The sequence below is a fragment of the Squalius cephalus genome (assembly GCF_949319135.1).
Source record: "Squalius cephalus genome assembly, chromosome: 21".
NCBI lineage: Eukaryota > Metazoa > Chordata > Actinopteri > Cypriniformes > Leuciscidae > Squalius > Squalius cephalus.
Window position 1 is genome coordinate 28,010,169 of NC_137142.1, and position 16,336 is coordinate 28,026,504.

At 36.5% G+C, this 16,336-nt stretch overlaps 1 protein-coding gene across 2 annotated transcripts in view; it reads right to left on the reverse strand.

Moving 5' to 3' along the window:
• Window positions 1-1,405: 1,405 nt before the first annotated feature.
• LOC307149765 (transmembrane protein 150A) overlaps window positions 1,406-16,336 on the reverse strand; it is a 35,699-nt gene continuing 20,768 nt past the window's right edge. Inside the window, exons 7-9 of one of the 2 annotated variants that reach the window (XR_013819616.1) lie at window positions 7,420-7,597; window positions 3,296-5,585; window positions 1,406-3,086 (exon numbers count right to left, since the gene is read on the reverse strand). Coding sequence is in view for 1 of the 2 variants with exons in the window: in XM_079856335.1 (XP_079712461.1) it covers window positions 5,341-5,585; window positions 7,420-7,597 (423 nt within the window). In the remaining variant the exon portion in view is untranslated. Of the gene's footprint in view, window positions 5,586-7,419; window positions 7,598-16,336 lie in introns of both variants that reach the window. The other variant, XM_079856335.1, reaches the window with a different exon arrangement.

A 16,336-nucleotide genomic window follows, 5' to 3' on the forward strand; every position in this document is an offset into this window, starting at 1 on the left:
GCTATATTTCAGATTAGACAAATATACTGTAAATGTCGTGAAAATCCAGTCTTTTATTTAGAAGTCTGTCGAGAAAAGATCCCTCACAACATGAGCACTCATGACAATCAATCATTCCTTAAAGCTGAATTGTCGTTTTTTTTTTTGTTTGTGTTAAAAGGCGATTTCCTATCCGAGGTTGGCATAGAGACAACTTTAAGTGATCAGTAAACCTGAAAAATTTAAATACAGTGACTCATCTGTAGTGCTACCAAAACTTTTGGTACTCTAATCTCAACACTCAAATCTTTCAGCAGAACAAATGTGTGAAAAACAGATTTTCACTGGGGCAGTACCCTTAAAAGGACATCTTTGTACCATTTTTTTCACCCCTAAAAGGTGCATACTAGCACCTTAGAGTAGCAATATATACCTTAAGGTACTACTGTGAACTTTTTAGGGGTTGATAAGGTACCCAAGTTGTGAAATTAAGGGTGCTGCATATCATTTTTTGGACTGTACTAAAGCAAAGAAAATACAATAATACGTTTGCAGATATTTAGGAAACATGCTAAGTTAAAATTTTTGTTTCTCTGAAAAACTATGCTATGTTATTCCACTTGGAAATTGTGTTCCATTTCGGAATGTCTGTTTTTGTCTTGGTCTGTGTGATCCCACCCACTGCCAGTTTACCCAATAGTATTTCTACTGTTGTTCTTTCTGAGTTTGACGCAGAAATATAGATTGGGGTTAAGGCTCAAAGCTTTCCATTGTCAATTACACTGTTGCATGTCCTCAATCTGGCAACCTGCATGAGTGTGGAGTCTGAGAACGAGGGGGGAGGGAAACAAGTCTCCAATATTTTGAATTTGGACTACAGTACCCATTCCAACTAGCCTGGAAATCCAGACCCAAATCTGAAAGATTAAGGGTCTGGCATTGAGTAATGAAAATCGCCCAACTCGAGGGCCGGTACTAAGCATGCATTTGAAAATCTCACTGCACACGCAATTGGATAACACTACGACCAATCACTGTTGTGATTGCGCTGTCGTCATCTGTTTAGCTCGCCTCTGGCCCACCTATATCAGATACACCGATGTGATTGGTGCAGCTCGGCTACAAGGGCATAGCTAATGAGCATCATTACTCAATGCCAGAGTAACTCTTCCAGAGTGCTTGCTTGCTTGCTCTCGCAAGATTTCGGGATTTCCAGGGTACATTTCAACCACTAGCTGTCAATATTACATACTGCACTTTTAACTTAAAAATTGGAAAATGGCTTAAAACATCAGTGAATAATGCACCGTTTCCATCCCACGTGTTCGAGAGAACAAAATGATCACTTCCTGGGAAAAATGGAAGTTTCTGCAATCGAGGGCTCTTTTTTGTACATCATAAATTAGAGGCCGTTTAGACAACGCCGTTTTCAGCTAAAAATGGACAACTTATTGTGTGTTTTGGCCGTTCATTTGCATGACTACAGCGGTTCGGGGGCTTGTGTGGGGCAAAACTTTTGAAAACGGGATTCAAAGTGCAAGTTTTTGAAAACGATACCGTTATCGTCTCTGTGTAATCTACAAAAATGCAAATCATGCGCATTGTGTTTTGTTTATAGGCGTGTAGTTTCTTTATAAAGTGATATCGCCAACTACTGGCCTGGCAGCATACTACAGCAGGGTTTTTTTTCATACACAATTCAGCTTTACGTATATCTCAAATTATTTAAATCATCATTTTTCAGTTTTTACTACATTGTAATTTCCTTTTCTCTGTCTTGAGCCAAATGAACTATTTCACAGCTTTTTCATCGTGGCTGTGACCTGCTAGCGTTTCAGTAGCATGTTGTGAGGAGACATGAAATTGTGGACCATTACAAGCTTTAGGCTTTTTACATGTCCTACGATCCGAGAATCATATTCCTCTCATCATATACTTAGTCTTAAAAGGGTCTAATTTTTGACTGCATCATCTCATTATTGTTGGATAATGGCAGGGGGATATTAATATGAGAATATTGATGTTTACATGTATAGATCCTGTGCTGGTCTTACATTGATTGTCACCACTGGAGAGTGAGCATGTGTATGTATGTGTAAGTACTTCTGTTATGAACAAAGCCAGATTATGTTGTACACTTGAGATGTGTGTGGAAGCCACTGTGAAATCTCATTTGTTCAACAGAGGCATTAATCCTTAAAAACAGCGTAAGCATCTTATTACAGTTTTCTTTCAGATTTTTAGCGTTTGAATTTAAGATCTGACATGTAAATAATTGTGAATAATTAAAGTGTGGAAAATTCTTTTTTTTTGGTCCAGTGTCAGTATGTCTTTAAACACAATGAATGACTCATTTATTTTTGGATGGGCCAAACAATTTCATTGTGTTGCACATTGAAGTTTCAAATGCATAAATAATACATTTACTAGCCTATATTCACAATTTTACAATAGGTCACCAAAATCTGAAGCACAACACCTGACAAGTCAAACAAGAATAACCAAATTCAATGTTTGAGCAAACTCAAAGGCCACGGTGACCACTAACAGGAATTGTGTGACACTGTCTACATGACTTAAGCAAAGTTCATTGCTCATTCACAGAGAGAAAAAATTAGAGTAATGTTTGATTCTGCTTTATTTACATACATTTAAGGCAAATTTACAGCACAATCAAATGCATTGTCAAAAAAACAAAACAAATTTCTCGTTTCTCATCTCCAAATGAGTGAGCCAATCCTTGGTTGAAACAAAGGCACATAAGGGTTTTATTTTTCATTTGCAGCATGCCACTAAACGCTGATTTGTGAATGTTTGTTGAATGTAGACAGCAGGTTTGCAGTATTACGCTTTGAGCAAACAGGTTAGATAATACATGGAACAACACGAGTCTATGCAAAAGGTAACACAGAAAAGTAACACGTTGAACCTTTTTAATGGAACAGTCCAAAATGACAATTCTTTCATTTGTATTCTCCCTCATGGTGACCTCTTTTTTCCTGTGAATCATAACATGAGAATGTTTGCCTTTTTTTTTTTTTTGCTTGTTACTTCAAAAATTCAGTTCATGTCTGTTATAACACAGTCTCACCCCAAAACGTCACATACTGACGGGTCTTGACCATACGGCAACATACGACGAAAAGGGTACCCCTAAAACGTCCATATGTGACGATTCGGGTTATGGGTAGGTTTAGGTATGCGTTAGGGTACCGCTAGGAGGCGCTGCTGGTGCGTTTATGTCTTCGTCTCATATGGACGTTTTAGGGGTACCCTTTTCGTCGTATGTTGCCATATGGTCAAGACCCGTCAGTACATGACGTTTTGGGGTGAGACCGGGCTGTCTGTTAAGCTCCAAAAAGCACAAAAATGTGTTCTGTAGTGCCATATTACAAGTCTTCTGAAGCCTTCTGATACAGGAAGAACCAACTGAAATAGAAGTCATTATTCACAGAAAATCTTCCCTTATTCTGCATCACGCAAATCTCATTTGATGGCACTGATGGAATGATGCATCATCATGGCAGATTTCAGAGCTTCAGCAAAGGGGAAGATTAACAGTGAAATAACAAATGAACCTGTTCTTTACACATAGCAATTGTATGGCTTCAAAAGACTTGAAATACACCACATGAGCTACTTGGTTGTCACTACTTTGAATTGTCATGTGTGGAATAGAGCTGCCTAATGATTCTTCGAATTTCTTCTTTTGACTTCCACAGGGAAAATAACAGCATGAGAATATAGTGATTTTTTTTTTATCTTAGGATAAACTATTCTTTTAAGCAATATCAGAGATATTTCTGAGGTACATCAGATAATGGTTCAAACAACAAATTAAACCAAATGATGGGGTTAACCCAGTCCCCTTTTCAAGATAATGGAACGGCTACATGAAGGAAATGATCTAAACAAGTAACTGAAACGGTACAACTTTTTCTCATATCTGGTTGATCGACGCAGTCTTGAACACAGAGGGAAAATATGTGACGAGACAGATCCGAAATTCCTGAGCGTAAAGAAATAGTAAACTGAAATGACATGAAAGACGTTTTCTGGACGGCACTAGCAACATCAGATGTTGATGAGCATAAATATGGCTCTTATCCTGACAAATGAAATGACAAAACTCCCTTGATAATGATTAAGGAACCATATGATTTTTTTTTTTTTCATGCTGGTAGTATGAAAACATTTGACCAATGTAAACCAAGCTTCATCTGTTTTTTTCTTCTTCTCTCAAAACAAACAAAAACAATTATGATCTTGCAGTCCTGCTGCATGTCATTTTGTCTGCAAACAGCTCACATGGAACTACTGTACATCTGTGAACACATTAACTAGTCATTCTTCACCTTAAAGGGCATCTTCTTTCACAACTAGACGTTTCCTTGTAACAAACCTTGACAATTCCACAGTGACAGAGAAAGAGAACCTTATGAACACACCGAGCTCAAGACAAACTAGAGCTGTTCTCAATTACATTTGGTCACAATGTACAGCAATACTCATTGCTTCTAACATGACTTCTAGAACTTAATTCGATAAGCTTATGCGCCGGTTTTGCGAGAGGTTTTTGCTGATCTCGTTCAGCTTAGCTGTTTATAGCTGTCAGCCTAAACTTTTGCTGCATATGAAAAAATACATGCCCCATATATACAAGGCAGTTTTCAGATGCTATGTTTGGCTATCGACATACAGGTCTAATAAATATCTGTATTTGGTTTTCAGTATTAAGGCACGCTGGTAATGACAATCTCCTGAACAAGACGTTTCAGACAGCATTTGGTGATTAAGGCAAAAGATATGCAGCAGCAGAGATATGCAACAATAAAATATATGATTTAACCATCTCTGCCTTTGAAAACAACTAAAGGCACAGAAAACATCAGCATTTTTGGATTTATTGTCTTGCAATGTCTGGAATTGGCACAAGAACTTTTGTTTTGAGGCACCATGTTAAAATGCCTGCAAAAGGCTTCGGTTTAGTTTACTACAGCACTGATGTAGCGTTCCTCTGGTTTCACCAATGGATGCAGACATTTTAGCCAACTAGCAGTCTGTAGTTCCACAGATACTTAAAAATCCCAAAGAGAACTAACGGAAACTCCAACACATCCAGGCAATGAGCTTTGTTTTTCCCAGCATGGAAGCTGATGGATTGAACAGTTCCCCAGAGAGTGAAGAGGTCTCTCAAAAATGTGCAAAAATTGAGCTGGATTCTTTGGCAAAGGTAAGCCGATTGTACGAGAGCCATGTCCAGTTTTCTGTTCCTTTCCCTCTGCTGTTGTAGTGTTTTTTTTATTTCTAGCATAGAAAGAGAGCGAGAGAGAGAGAGAGAGAGAGAGGAGGACACTGAAGCTACAGTATAGAAAGGTTCTCAGGCTGGTGCTGACTGGTTCCACCAAGAGACTCCATTTTGTGGTCTCGGCTTGCAGACTGTAGCGACTGCCCTCGGGCCAGCACCATCATCGTGTCACTAGATATCCCAGCGAATTCAAAAGCGAATGTCCCGTAGAACAGCATAATGATGACGCAGAAGACCCACTCGAAAATGGCTGATGCATGTTGCAGGACAAAACTTTCCTGGACAAAAAACACCCCGCCTGAGGAAAGTTTCATCAAGGAATCATAGTGAACACAGTAAACTCATGCTCAGGCCTGTCTGCATTACAGGAAGAACATGCATGAACTCAATGACTGAGAAAGAAAATTAGAGCAAAACCTAAAAGCTGAACACTATGGGATATTCAAACATTCTAGGAATATGTGAGATCTGAGAATATTGTGACTAATCCTGACCAATGAAAAAAATAACAGATACAGATTAAAGCTGTTAAAGCATCTCAAGTATGGGAACACTTAAATTATTTAATTACATTGCAGATTTGCAATGTTTGCATTTTTTGTGCATTTTAACAAAGTTAAAAACGAATCTGACCGATTTTTTTTTCTCCAAAATTTCTTTAGATTTATTATCTTTATTGTAAATTTGTGTAGTGGAAATGGTAACACTTTACAATAAGGTTTCATTAGTTAACATTAGTAAACTACATTAGATAACATGAACAATACTTGTTAGTAGAAACAATAGAAAAAAAAAATATATCTTTCCTTTTCCTTTAATCCTCCCTTCTCGGGCTTATGCTACTCTGAACAATGCCTGAACTTCGTATTTTGAGCACTTCTTGCGTTGTTTTTGCCTCTTCACGATGACTCGCTTAATTTAGACCTACATTGTAAGTCGCTTTGGACAAAAGCGTCTGCTAAATGACTAAATATAAAAGTAAACGTACTTCTACAGCATTTATTAATCTTAGCTAATGTTAATCTCAACATTTACTAATGCACTACAAATCAAAAGTTGTATTTGTTAACAATATTTATTGCACAGTGAACTAACATGAACGTTTTTATTAGATTGCAATCTGCAATCAATCACATCATTACCACATGGCTCAAGCATTGGCTGCTCTGCTGACCCAGCAGCCAATGAGATTGCTTGCTCAAAATTTTCACTGTAAGCTAGTCCTACTTTCAGAGTTTCTCTGAAACCCTCCACCTCCCCCAGCTCCACCTGTCTAGATCTGCTATGGGATTTATATATGTTTATGCAGCAGCATTTCTTACGTGCTCACAGCAGTGTGTCTGTGTATCTATTAGCAGTAGCATGTCCATACTTGCACAGCAGGAGCAGTAGCGTAGCACGTCAAGACCAAATACATTAATATCGCCATATTTGATAATATGCTAAAACGATTCTGAGAGTTGTCATGACTGAACATTAACAAAGGTTAATAAATGCTGGAAAAATGTATTGCTCATTGTTAATTCATGTTAGTTAAAGGTGCAGTGTGTGATTCTTAGCGGCATCTAGTGATGAGGTTGCGAATTGCAACCAACAGAAGTTACGGTGGCCAACAGGAAAATATGTCATCGTCTGAGACAGCAGAGAGTAGCCAGTTAAGCACTGAGGTTTCTTTACAAAGATAAATTAGGAAATGATGTTTACTTTATTATTCAGTAAAACGATATGTTATTGTGAATATTATTGTTACTTGTTCATCATTGTGTCAGTGTTTTATTCACTGACTTTAGCTAGCTTCCTTGCAAGAAGAACAACATAGTGACAAAACACGTTTGTCCATTTAGGGCTACCGTAGAAACATGTTTTGGTGCAAAATGGCTATTTCAATGTAAGGGGATATTCATTAAGTAAGGTCTTTATACACCACTGAAAACATAGTTATGTATATGATCTTGCATTTCTGTCAACAGATCCTCTTAAATATTACACAATGCACCTTTAATGCATTAACTAATTTTAATAAATGAGTAGTGTTACCATAAAAATCTAATATTGTGACAGCCTTAATCTTAATTGATTGACAGCCCTAATCCAAATATATAATATAAAAACAATATGGATGTAAAGGATACTAAGCACCAGGGCTACAAAAGCCAGCAGGGTCATAAAGAGGCGCAAATGACCCATATTATATTCTCCCTGAGTCTTTGCCAGGCGGTAGGTCAGTGCAGACTGCAGACACACAAACAGCATACTGGTGGGGAAGGCCACTCCTGCTCCAACATAGTGAAGAACCTTGGCGTTATCCACCTGTGAGAAACACAACGACAGGAAACAACAGTGAGTACTGATTCACCAATCAAAACTACAGATGTCACATACTGGGGAAGTAGTTTAGTGTGTGTGTGTGTGTGTGTGTGTGTGTGGGAGGGAGGAGATCCATGGTACCCCATTAAGGGAAAAAAGTTCTGCATTTTTTTCTTTATTTGAAATGGAAAAACCACAAACGAACTTTATGGAGTGTATTTTCCTATCTAAAAATAGCCACATCTCTAGGAAATTTCTCTTCATTTTAATTTTTCCCAGCTGTGGAAAGATCATATTTAGAGAGCCCTAACTGTCCAGTACAAATCAGTTTAGGAAGGACTAATTAAAACCACACAAAACTGCACATATTGCAACACAAACTCATTGAAAACATGTCGACATATTTTAAAACATAACCTGTAATCAGTGTTACTCGGTTTTCACATGCATAAATAAGTACATTCAACACATTTTTGTACTTGAAACAATGAAGGCTGGATTAAAAATATCAAAGGAAATATTTCAGGACAGTAAGTAAGTGGATCTGGTCAGTTACAAAATCACATTCCCAAAAAGGTCATGTAACATATTTTGGGAAATTCTGTTTATGCAGTATTTCCACTTTTTATAGCTGCAAGTTTGCTGTGCTCGCCACACATGACTGTGTGGTGTGCTTATGGTCTGAGTGCTCACAATGCCACATCACATACAACTCCTGAGCCAGATTCTCACCGCCAGCAGAGGACAGCAGTGCACCCACAACAATCAAACCCATTAACTCTATAATGAATGCCACACAATCCAAGGTCTGTAATACCTGGAGAATATCAGTCCATAATATCACTTTTTTTTTAAAGAAGTCTCTTATGCTCACTAAGGCTGCATTTATTTGGTCAAAAATACAGTGAAAACATTAATATTGAGAAATATCATTACAATTGAAAATAGCTGTTTTAATATATTTTAAAATGCAATTTATTCCTGAGATGGCAAAACTGAATTTTCAGCATCATTACTCCAGTCTTCTATGATCAGAGATGAAAACAGTTGTGCTGCTTAATACTTTTGTGTAAACCGTAACAGCATTCACTTGAAATAGAAACCTTTTCTAACACAACAAATTATAAATGTCTTTACGCCACTTGTAAACAATTTAATGCATCTTAGCTGAGTAAAATTATTAATTTTTAAAAAAACAAAACTGGACGAAACACTGAATTAAACATGTATATACATACACTATTATATATACATATATATACTATTATGTATACATATATATATACATACATACATATATATGATATATATGGGTCATTGACGAATAAGGTTTTTAAAAGTGTAAAAAAATAGAATGGAGATATAACTATATTTGAAACCATTTTTTTAGTTTACCTAGGTGTTAACAATAAGATTTTGTGGTTTGTACAATCAATTAACACTGTTTTTTGTCATTTTTTACAAGATGGAAAAAATGTCACCAAAAAAGTCATTTGGTTTAATCACTGATTTGAAAGTTAAAAACTGATTTGACATTGATGTTGAGATAGTACATAGTGTGTACCACAGAAGAAATATTTTAAAAAATTATCACTGATCTCATAAATGTAATCATTTATTGGACTACTCTAAACACTCCAACATATTCAAGTAAAACATTGCACAGGGAAAGGAGAAAAGGGGAAATGTAAAAAAAAAGAGCCTTATCTGCTTTATATTTGTATTATTGTAGTTCCTTTAGTTATTAAAAACAATATTATTCCATTTAAATATTTACTATATCGGTTTTACCGAATGACCTTTTGACACTTCAAAATCTTTAAAATACCTTTATATGTAGTAAAATATAATTAAAACCTTTTGGATTCAGTAAAAGAGAGCAAGTTGTACTACCTTATATACTTTGGATGTTATATATTTGTTTTTTTATTATTATTATTAAGGCCTTTGGACAAAAAAAATGACCCGTCGACATGTCACTGACCCATATATATACATTTATATTTATATATTTATATTTATACACACACACACACATACACACACACACACACACACACACACACACACACATACATACATACAGTGCTATGCATAAGTTTAGACACCCATGCTAAAGTTGACTAAAAAGAGAAATAAAAAATCATTTTTTGGAAATTGAACTTAATGCCTTAATTTAAAAAATTAGGAAAAATCCAACCTTTAAGGACACCAATTTTCTTTGTGAATGAATAATGTTTCGTAAATAAATAAATGTTCTTCCTTAAAATACAGGGTGCATAAGTTTGGACACCCCTATGTTAAATTCCCATAGAGGCAGGCAGATTTTTATTTTTAAAGGCCAGTTACTTCATGGATCCAGGATACTATGCATCCTGATAAAGTTCCCTTGGCCTCTGGAATTAAAATAGCCCCACATCATCACATAGCCTTCACCATACCTAGAGACTGGCATGGGGTACTTTCCATAAGATCATCTCTCAATGCAAATCAAACTAGCTATTAGGCTAACTGAAATAAAACCATGTCAATCTCTAGGTATGGTGAAGGCTATGTGATGATGTGGGGCTATTTTAATTCCAGAGGCCAAGGGAACTTTATCAGGATGCATAGTATCCTGGATCCATGAAGTAACTGGCCTTTAAAAATAAAAATCTGCCTGCCTCTATGGGAATTTAACATAGGGGTGTCCAAACATATGCACCCTGTATTTTAAGGAAGAACATTTATTTATTTACGATACATTATTCATTCACAAAGAAAATTGGTGTCCTTAAAGGTTGGATTTTTCCTAATTTTTTAAATTAAGGCATTAAGTTCAATTTCCAAAAGATGATTTTTTATTCCTCTTTTTAGTCAACTTTAGCATGGGTGTCTAAACTTATGCATAGCACTGTATATAGAGAGAGGGACAACAGACAGATAGATATACAGACTGACAGACAGACAGATAGACAGATAGACAGATAGATAGATAGATAGATAGATAGATAGATAGATAGATAGAAAATATCACTGTCCCTAGATCTATCCCTTTCAATAACTTCAGGTTATTTATTCTTCACTTTTTTTTTCTTTTTTTTTTTGACACACAAACAAAAGAAAAGTATCAAGTGTTGCAGGAGGAACTTTGGAAACCATAAATCAACTCCAGGCTTTGTCAGCGAACTACTGATTATCTCAGCAAATGATATCCTGTGTGTTTCCCTAAGGCGAAGACTTCCCCTTCACTTCTGTCCAAATACTGAGCTGCAGTTCCCTGTGCATTAGTCGCACTGTCATTAGGACAAGGTTCTCAGCTCTGTAATGTGCGAGGTTTGTTATGGGCATCTCAGGCTTAAGGACAGCGATCAAAGCCGTCATAAGCTTCCCAGTCATGTGGGGAAAAAGCAGAGTGGAGGAGACTGTGATCATGTGACCTGTCTATGGAAATACACTTGATGTATTATTCTGCACAGACAAAATTCTGGCCACTCATTTCACCTTCAAGTGTACACCTGAGTTTACAAAGAAGTTAATAACTTCAATAGTCCAAATAAGAAATCCAGGCAAACACATGGGGCCTCCTTTATAAAACACATGTATGATCGGGTTTGATCTTAAATACCATGGATTTTATCCTATGTCAAAAGAGAGAAACAAATCAGGATTTATAAACGCAGAAACTGACGTGAAAATGTTCTTATGCGTACAACAACTGAAGAGCATGTGTGCAAAGTTTTTGGTGCTCAACTGCTCATATACCAGTAATTCAATTAATTCAACAGTGTTTATGAAAATGTATACATGCATAGACATTTTTAATAGTTAGTCGTTTATATTAATGATTTCCAAAAAGATAAAAAAATAAAGGGCAGCGGCTACTTGCACTAAGTGCAAAAAGCGATAGTGTAAATATTTTGTGCTAGACAGCTTCAACAACATTATGCAGTGTCTATTTTTAGGCTGTCAATAGATATTAACTTTTTAACCAAAAAAAGTGTTAAAACAAGGGAATTTGTGCATGCTTAATTCCTTGATAAGTATGTAATTAATTGCATACTTATCATGGAATTCAGCATACATCAATTATCTTGTTTTAACACTTTTTTTTGTTAGCCCAAAAATAGACACTGCATAATAAAAGTATACGCCTACACCAACACATTGAAAACGGCAATGCCTTCCACACATACGTTTTCAAGTCAGTTTTTACAGAAGCTATAATACAACCTTTTACAAAGATTTAGTTTTTGGGGTCTACTAGAATAGGTCTTAACACTTGAAGGTAAAAAAAAACATTACTTTTCAAATATTTTATTTTGTTGCAGCACCTCTCTTCCCAGTCTGTCAGTAACGCTCTGTTTAGTTTCTGTCTCAATGAAGCCCCTCCTTCCAAAAAGCGCAATGTGCTCTGATTGATCGGCTGGATCATGTATTGTGATTGGTCAACCGCTTCGAGCGTGTTTCAGAAATATCACACCCCTTACCATAACTGCAAGTTTCATACTTAAACGCAACCAGGTCTCGCCCCTTTGTAACTTTGCAGACCTTTTTCATGCTCAAACAGCAACATTACACTAAAGAAAGTTGAAAATGTGAAAAAGCATAATCAGTCCTCTTTAAGATGCTGTGAGAAGTTAAAGTAGTTCAACTTTGAAATTTGTGTTCTGCTTTGCTTTGTCTAGCTGTTATTCAATAGAAACGTGTCCTTTGTGAAAAGCTCCACCCATTCTGTGTTCTCGGTATGGTTTGGTGAGGAATGTTGCCTGTAGTAGCAGTAATAATAGACTTCACAAAAGCACAGACGCGATACTTTAAACTTGATTTGTTCTGACAATGCCAAAAAAAGAATTTTGTGTCGGGGGGCATGATTAAATAAATGTATCACTTTTTTAATTAATTTTTTTTATAAATCACACTAAATTACTGTGGTAATTTGAGAGGTCTAATAATAAGCAATGGAATCTGAAATAGGTATTTTATTCATCATGCGTATATTTTCCTTCAGGGGCCACTTTCTCTTCTCTGGGAATGCAGAAAAAAGATCTTTACAGGCTGGTAGAAGGAATCTACAGTTTGCTTTGGCAGCCTGTAGCTGTCAGACCATCAGGACCAAGAGCAAGTAAGAAACTATGCACAGAACACACACAACGACACACACTTAAACAGTCTAACACAGGAGGAGCACCATGCTTCATTTATCCAGGATGATTCATCCAGTCAAATTCGAAGCAAGAAAGTTTGGCTGTAGCTAAATGTTTACAGAGGACCAGCAAGAACACATTTAAACATAAGCATTCACACTCGCATATAAAACATGCGCACATGCTTGCAGGAACTCATTATGGTCAATAAGATGTTTTTTTTAAATAAAATAGACAAATTTCCATTTGATGCCAGCTTTCAGGTGAAGATCATACCTGACGCTGCAACCACAAAGGTTGTTTTGAGAAAATGTCGGAATCTGACTCTTCTTATTGATTTTATTCTCTTTTTCTGATTGATACCCTGCAAAAAAAATCCATCATAAACCAGTCATGATGTTCTCAAGCAAAACTGAGATGCGCTGGTGTAACTGGTCCACCATAACTCCCGATTTTAAGAACTGAAACTGGCTTCATGCAACAGCGTATGGTTCCCCAGCATTCAAAACATACTATACGCTGTTGCATGAAGCCAGTTTCAGTTCTTACCCTGGTAACTTTGAGATTCGTTTGAGCAAACTTGCGAAAAAAATTTCCGGCTCAATATGGTGGATTGGTTTTTAGCTGTGTTCATCGCCAAAACTGGAGCAAAACTGTGAGCAAAGTGACAGATATCTGATGCAATAAAGCCAAAAAGTATATCTTGCACCCAAATTTACAGTAAAAATATTTTAGAGACAAAATTTTGCTGCTAATTATTCATTATATTTATATTATATGAATTATAATTCTGTATAATTCATATAATATATTAATTTAATTATTATATGAATTGACTATTAATATTAAACTTTACATTTAAATTAATATAAATATATACATATAAATAAAATCTTATATATGTAAATCTTTTAACCTGATTAAGGTTACATTGATATTTTCTTCAGCTACCTTCTCAAAATTTTGCTCCAGCAGCAGTGTTTATTACTGCCTTGTAAATGCATTTAAATTGATGACATTTTTCATAACTATCTCTAAATATTCAATAGAGAAGTGAATTTCACCGGCTCTCTCACAGGAAGTGAAACTGACGCTCTCATGTTCCATGTTTCCAGCACATGTCACACTTTAATGACAAACTCAGGATCAAACCCTGAGTTGACAGAGAACGTTTATACCGAGCGCCATGAGACCGCTGAACCTGATCTAAATGAGTTTGGAATTGTATGGTTTTGTCAACTCTAAACCTACTCTGAAACTAGGAGTTTGTTCAACCAGCTTCATGCAACAGGCCTCAGCAATGCTGGATTTTTCAGGAGGGTAGGCTGCCAAAAGTACCACCAACTATTACTTTACCCAGAAAGTTGACAACTGTACCAGGCAGAGCAACAAGACATTTAGTTTTAGTTGCATAATTCAACAAAAGTCTAAATAAATTGGGGGAAGTGATGTGGAAAAATAACATACCGCAAATCACAGACAGTCCTGTTCAAACGGAACTTAATTTCTCAGAATACCCCTAAAAACTGTAGCTAATTTGCCATGTCATTTTTTACCATGCTTATGTGAGAAAAACATTCGATCTGGACAAGATTAAAATGAAAAAGTACATCTGTGAAAAACTAAGGAATACTAGACCCATCTGAATAGGGCTTGAGTTATTAAGAAATACAAGGCAGCTAAGTAGTGTAGCTCTTTCAGCAAGCTCAGACAGGTTTGCAGGAACAGAGTGATCAGACACCTCTACCTATCAACACAGGACACACTCCAAAAAGCTTTGTTCTTTGCAATCCAGCTCTGTGGAAACACACCATATCATTCCGAAACCAAACTTAAATTCCAAGACCATCAGGACTTTCAAGTTCTATCAAATCTGGGAAACTGAAAAAGCACAGCCAGAGTTGCATAACGTGACTTCCCTTTTTTCTGATGGTAATAATGAGAGTCTGCTGGCGCTCTTGTCATCCTACACCGCAGCGGTGGACAGCGCCAGAAGGGCAGGCAGGCCTGCTGATGAGGCGCAGATGTGGCGTTCAGGCCACGTGCTCATTCCCGCCTCTCCTGCCTGTCAGATCATGGTAGCTCTGGACTCCGTACACACAGCACATGGTGCGCCGTGACTCACTCACCCACATTTCCAGTAACCTTCCTTCCATTTCATAGAAAACAGGAAGGATGGAGCAATCCCTTTTTCTTTCTAAACGAAAGTGCCTATTTTGGTATTGAATGTTGGTGACGGGAATAGTACATCTAGATTTCCAAATGTCATAATAAAACAGTTAAAAAACAAACTACTGAAAGACTGGATTGTTATTCAAACAAGACAATTCAATCATCTGCACTTAAAGTCAGTTTTAAAAAACAGTCCTGCTTATTTTTGTACATTTTCTTGACCTTAATGTGCATGATTCAATGGTGCACATTATTCTAAGAAAACCTGTCAAAATATGATAACCTCTGAAACAACCGTCCTTTTTGGTCAAAGATTCCAAGTCCTCTTATCTCTCGAGTTCTTCCCTCCAACCATATGGTTCTATTGGAACACCTCACAGTTCAATCAATTTCCGATGGATAAAATCCCAAAGTCCCATACTACAAATTTTTCTTGTTAAATATTACATTCACTTGAAAATATTTCACATTTAGGAAGTAAAATCATTTGCAAATACCACTTCACGACTTTTAGGACCCCATGAAGTCACGTTACGAGAGTTAACGGTGTTATTTACTGTGTTGACATATTTCCTACTGAAACTAGAAGCAGGGTTTGTCCCTTAAAAAACTAAAAGACTTTAGTTACATCACAGCCATGAGCCATGATTTGCAAGAAAGATGCTAGTGTAGTGCAGGAGTCATCAATATTTTTGGTCAGTTTTTCCTGATAACATTTACTCAAAAGTTTGAGTCCTTTAAAAAAAATAAAAAGTATACTTTTTTTAAACAAGGATGCATTAAATTGATCAAAAGTGACACTATAACATTATAACATTATAATGTTAGAAAAGATTTCTATTCCAAATAAATGCCGTTCTTTTGGAGTTTATCAAAGAATTATGGAAAAATGTATCAGGGTTTCCATAAAAATATTAAGCAGCACATTAGTTTTCAACATTGATAATAATAAGAAATGTTTCATAAGCACCAAATCAGCATATCAGAATGATTTTTGAAGGATCATGTGACGCTGAAGACTGGAGTGAAAGACTTTTTTTATCTGCTTAATTTAGTCAACATTAAGGAGCACACTAGCATACAGATGGCATTAAAGACTAAAAGCCACAAAACTCTCATTTTGATTTCATTGGTCTTTAACATTTTCTCTACAATCCAGTTAAAAACAAGTCACTACTGCAACAGCTTTTATTCCTCTCAAGTAAAGGGAGTTTTATTTGGCAAACAGCATCACTGTAACGTTTTAGCTCATCTTAATGAAGGCCCGACTGGAGCACAATGTGGTAGGCGGTGGGCAGGAACATTCCACACACATGTTCCTTACAAAAACATAGGAGAAGGGAGGGACTTCAGGAGCAGACTGCTGTTTTTTTTGTTTTTTTACCAACTCCAGACTACAGATGGAGGAAAACATCAGAGCAGAGTGGGAGGGGCCTGGTAAACG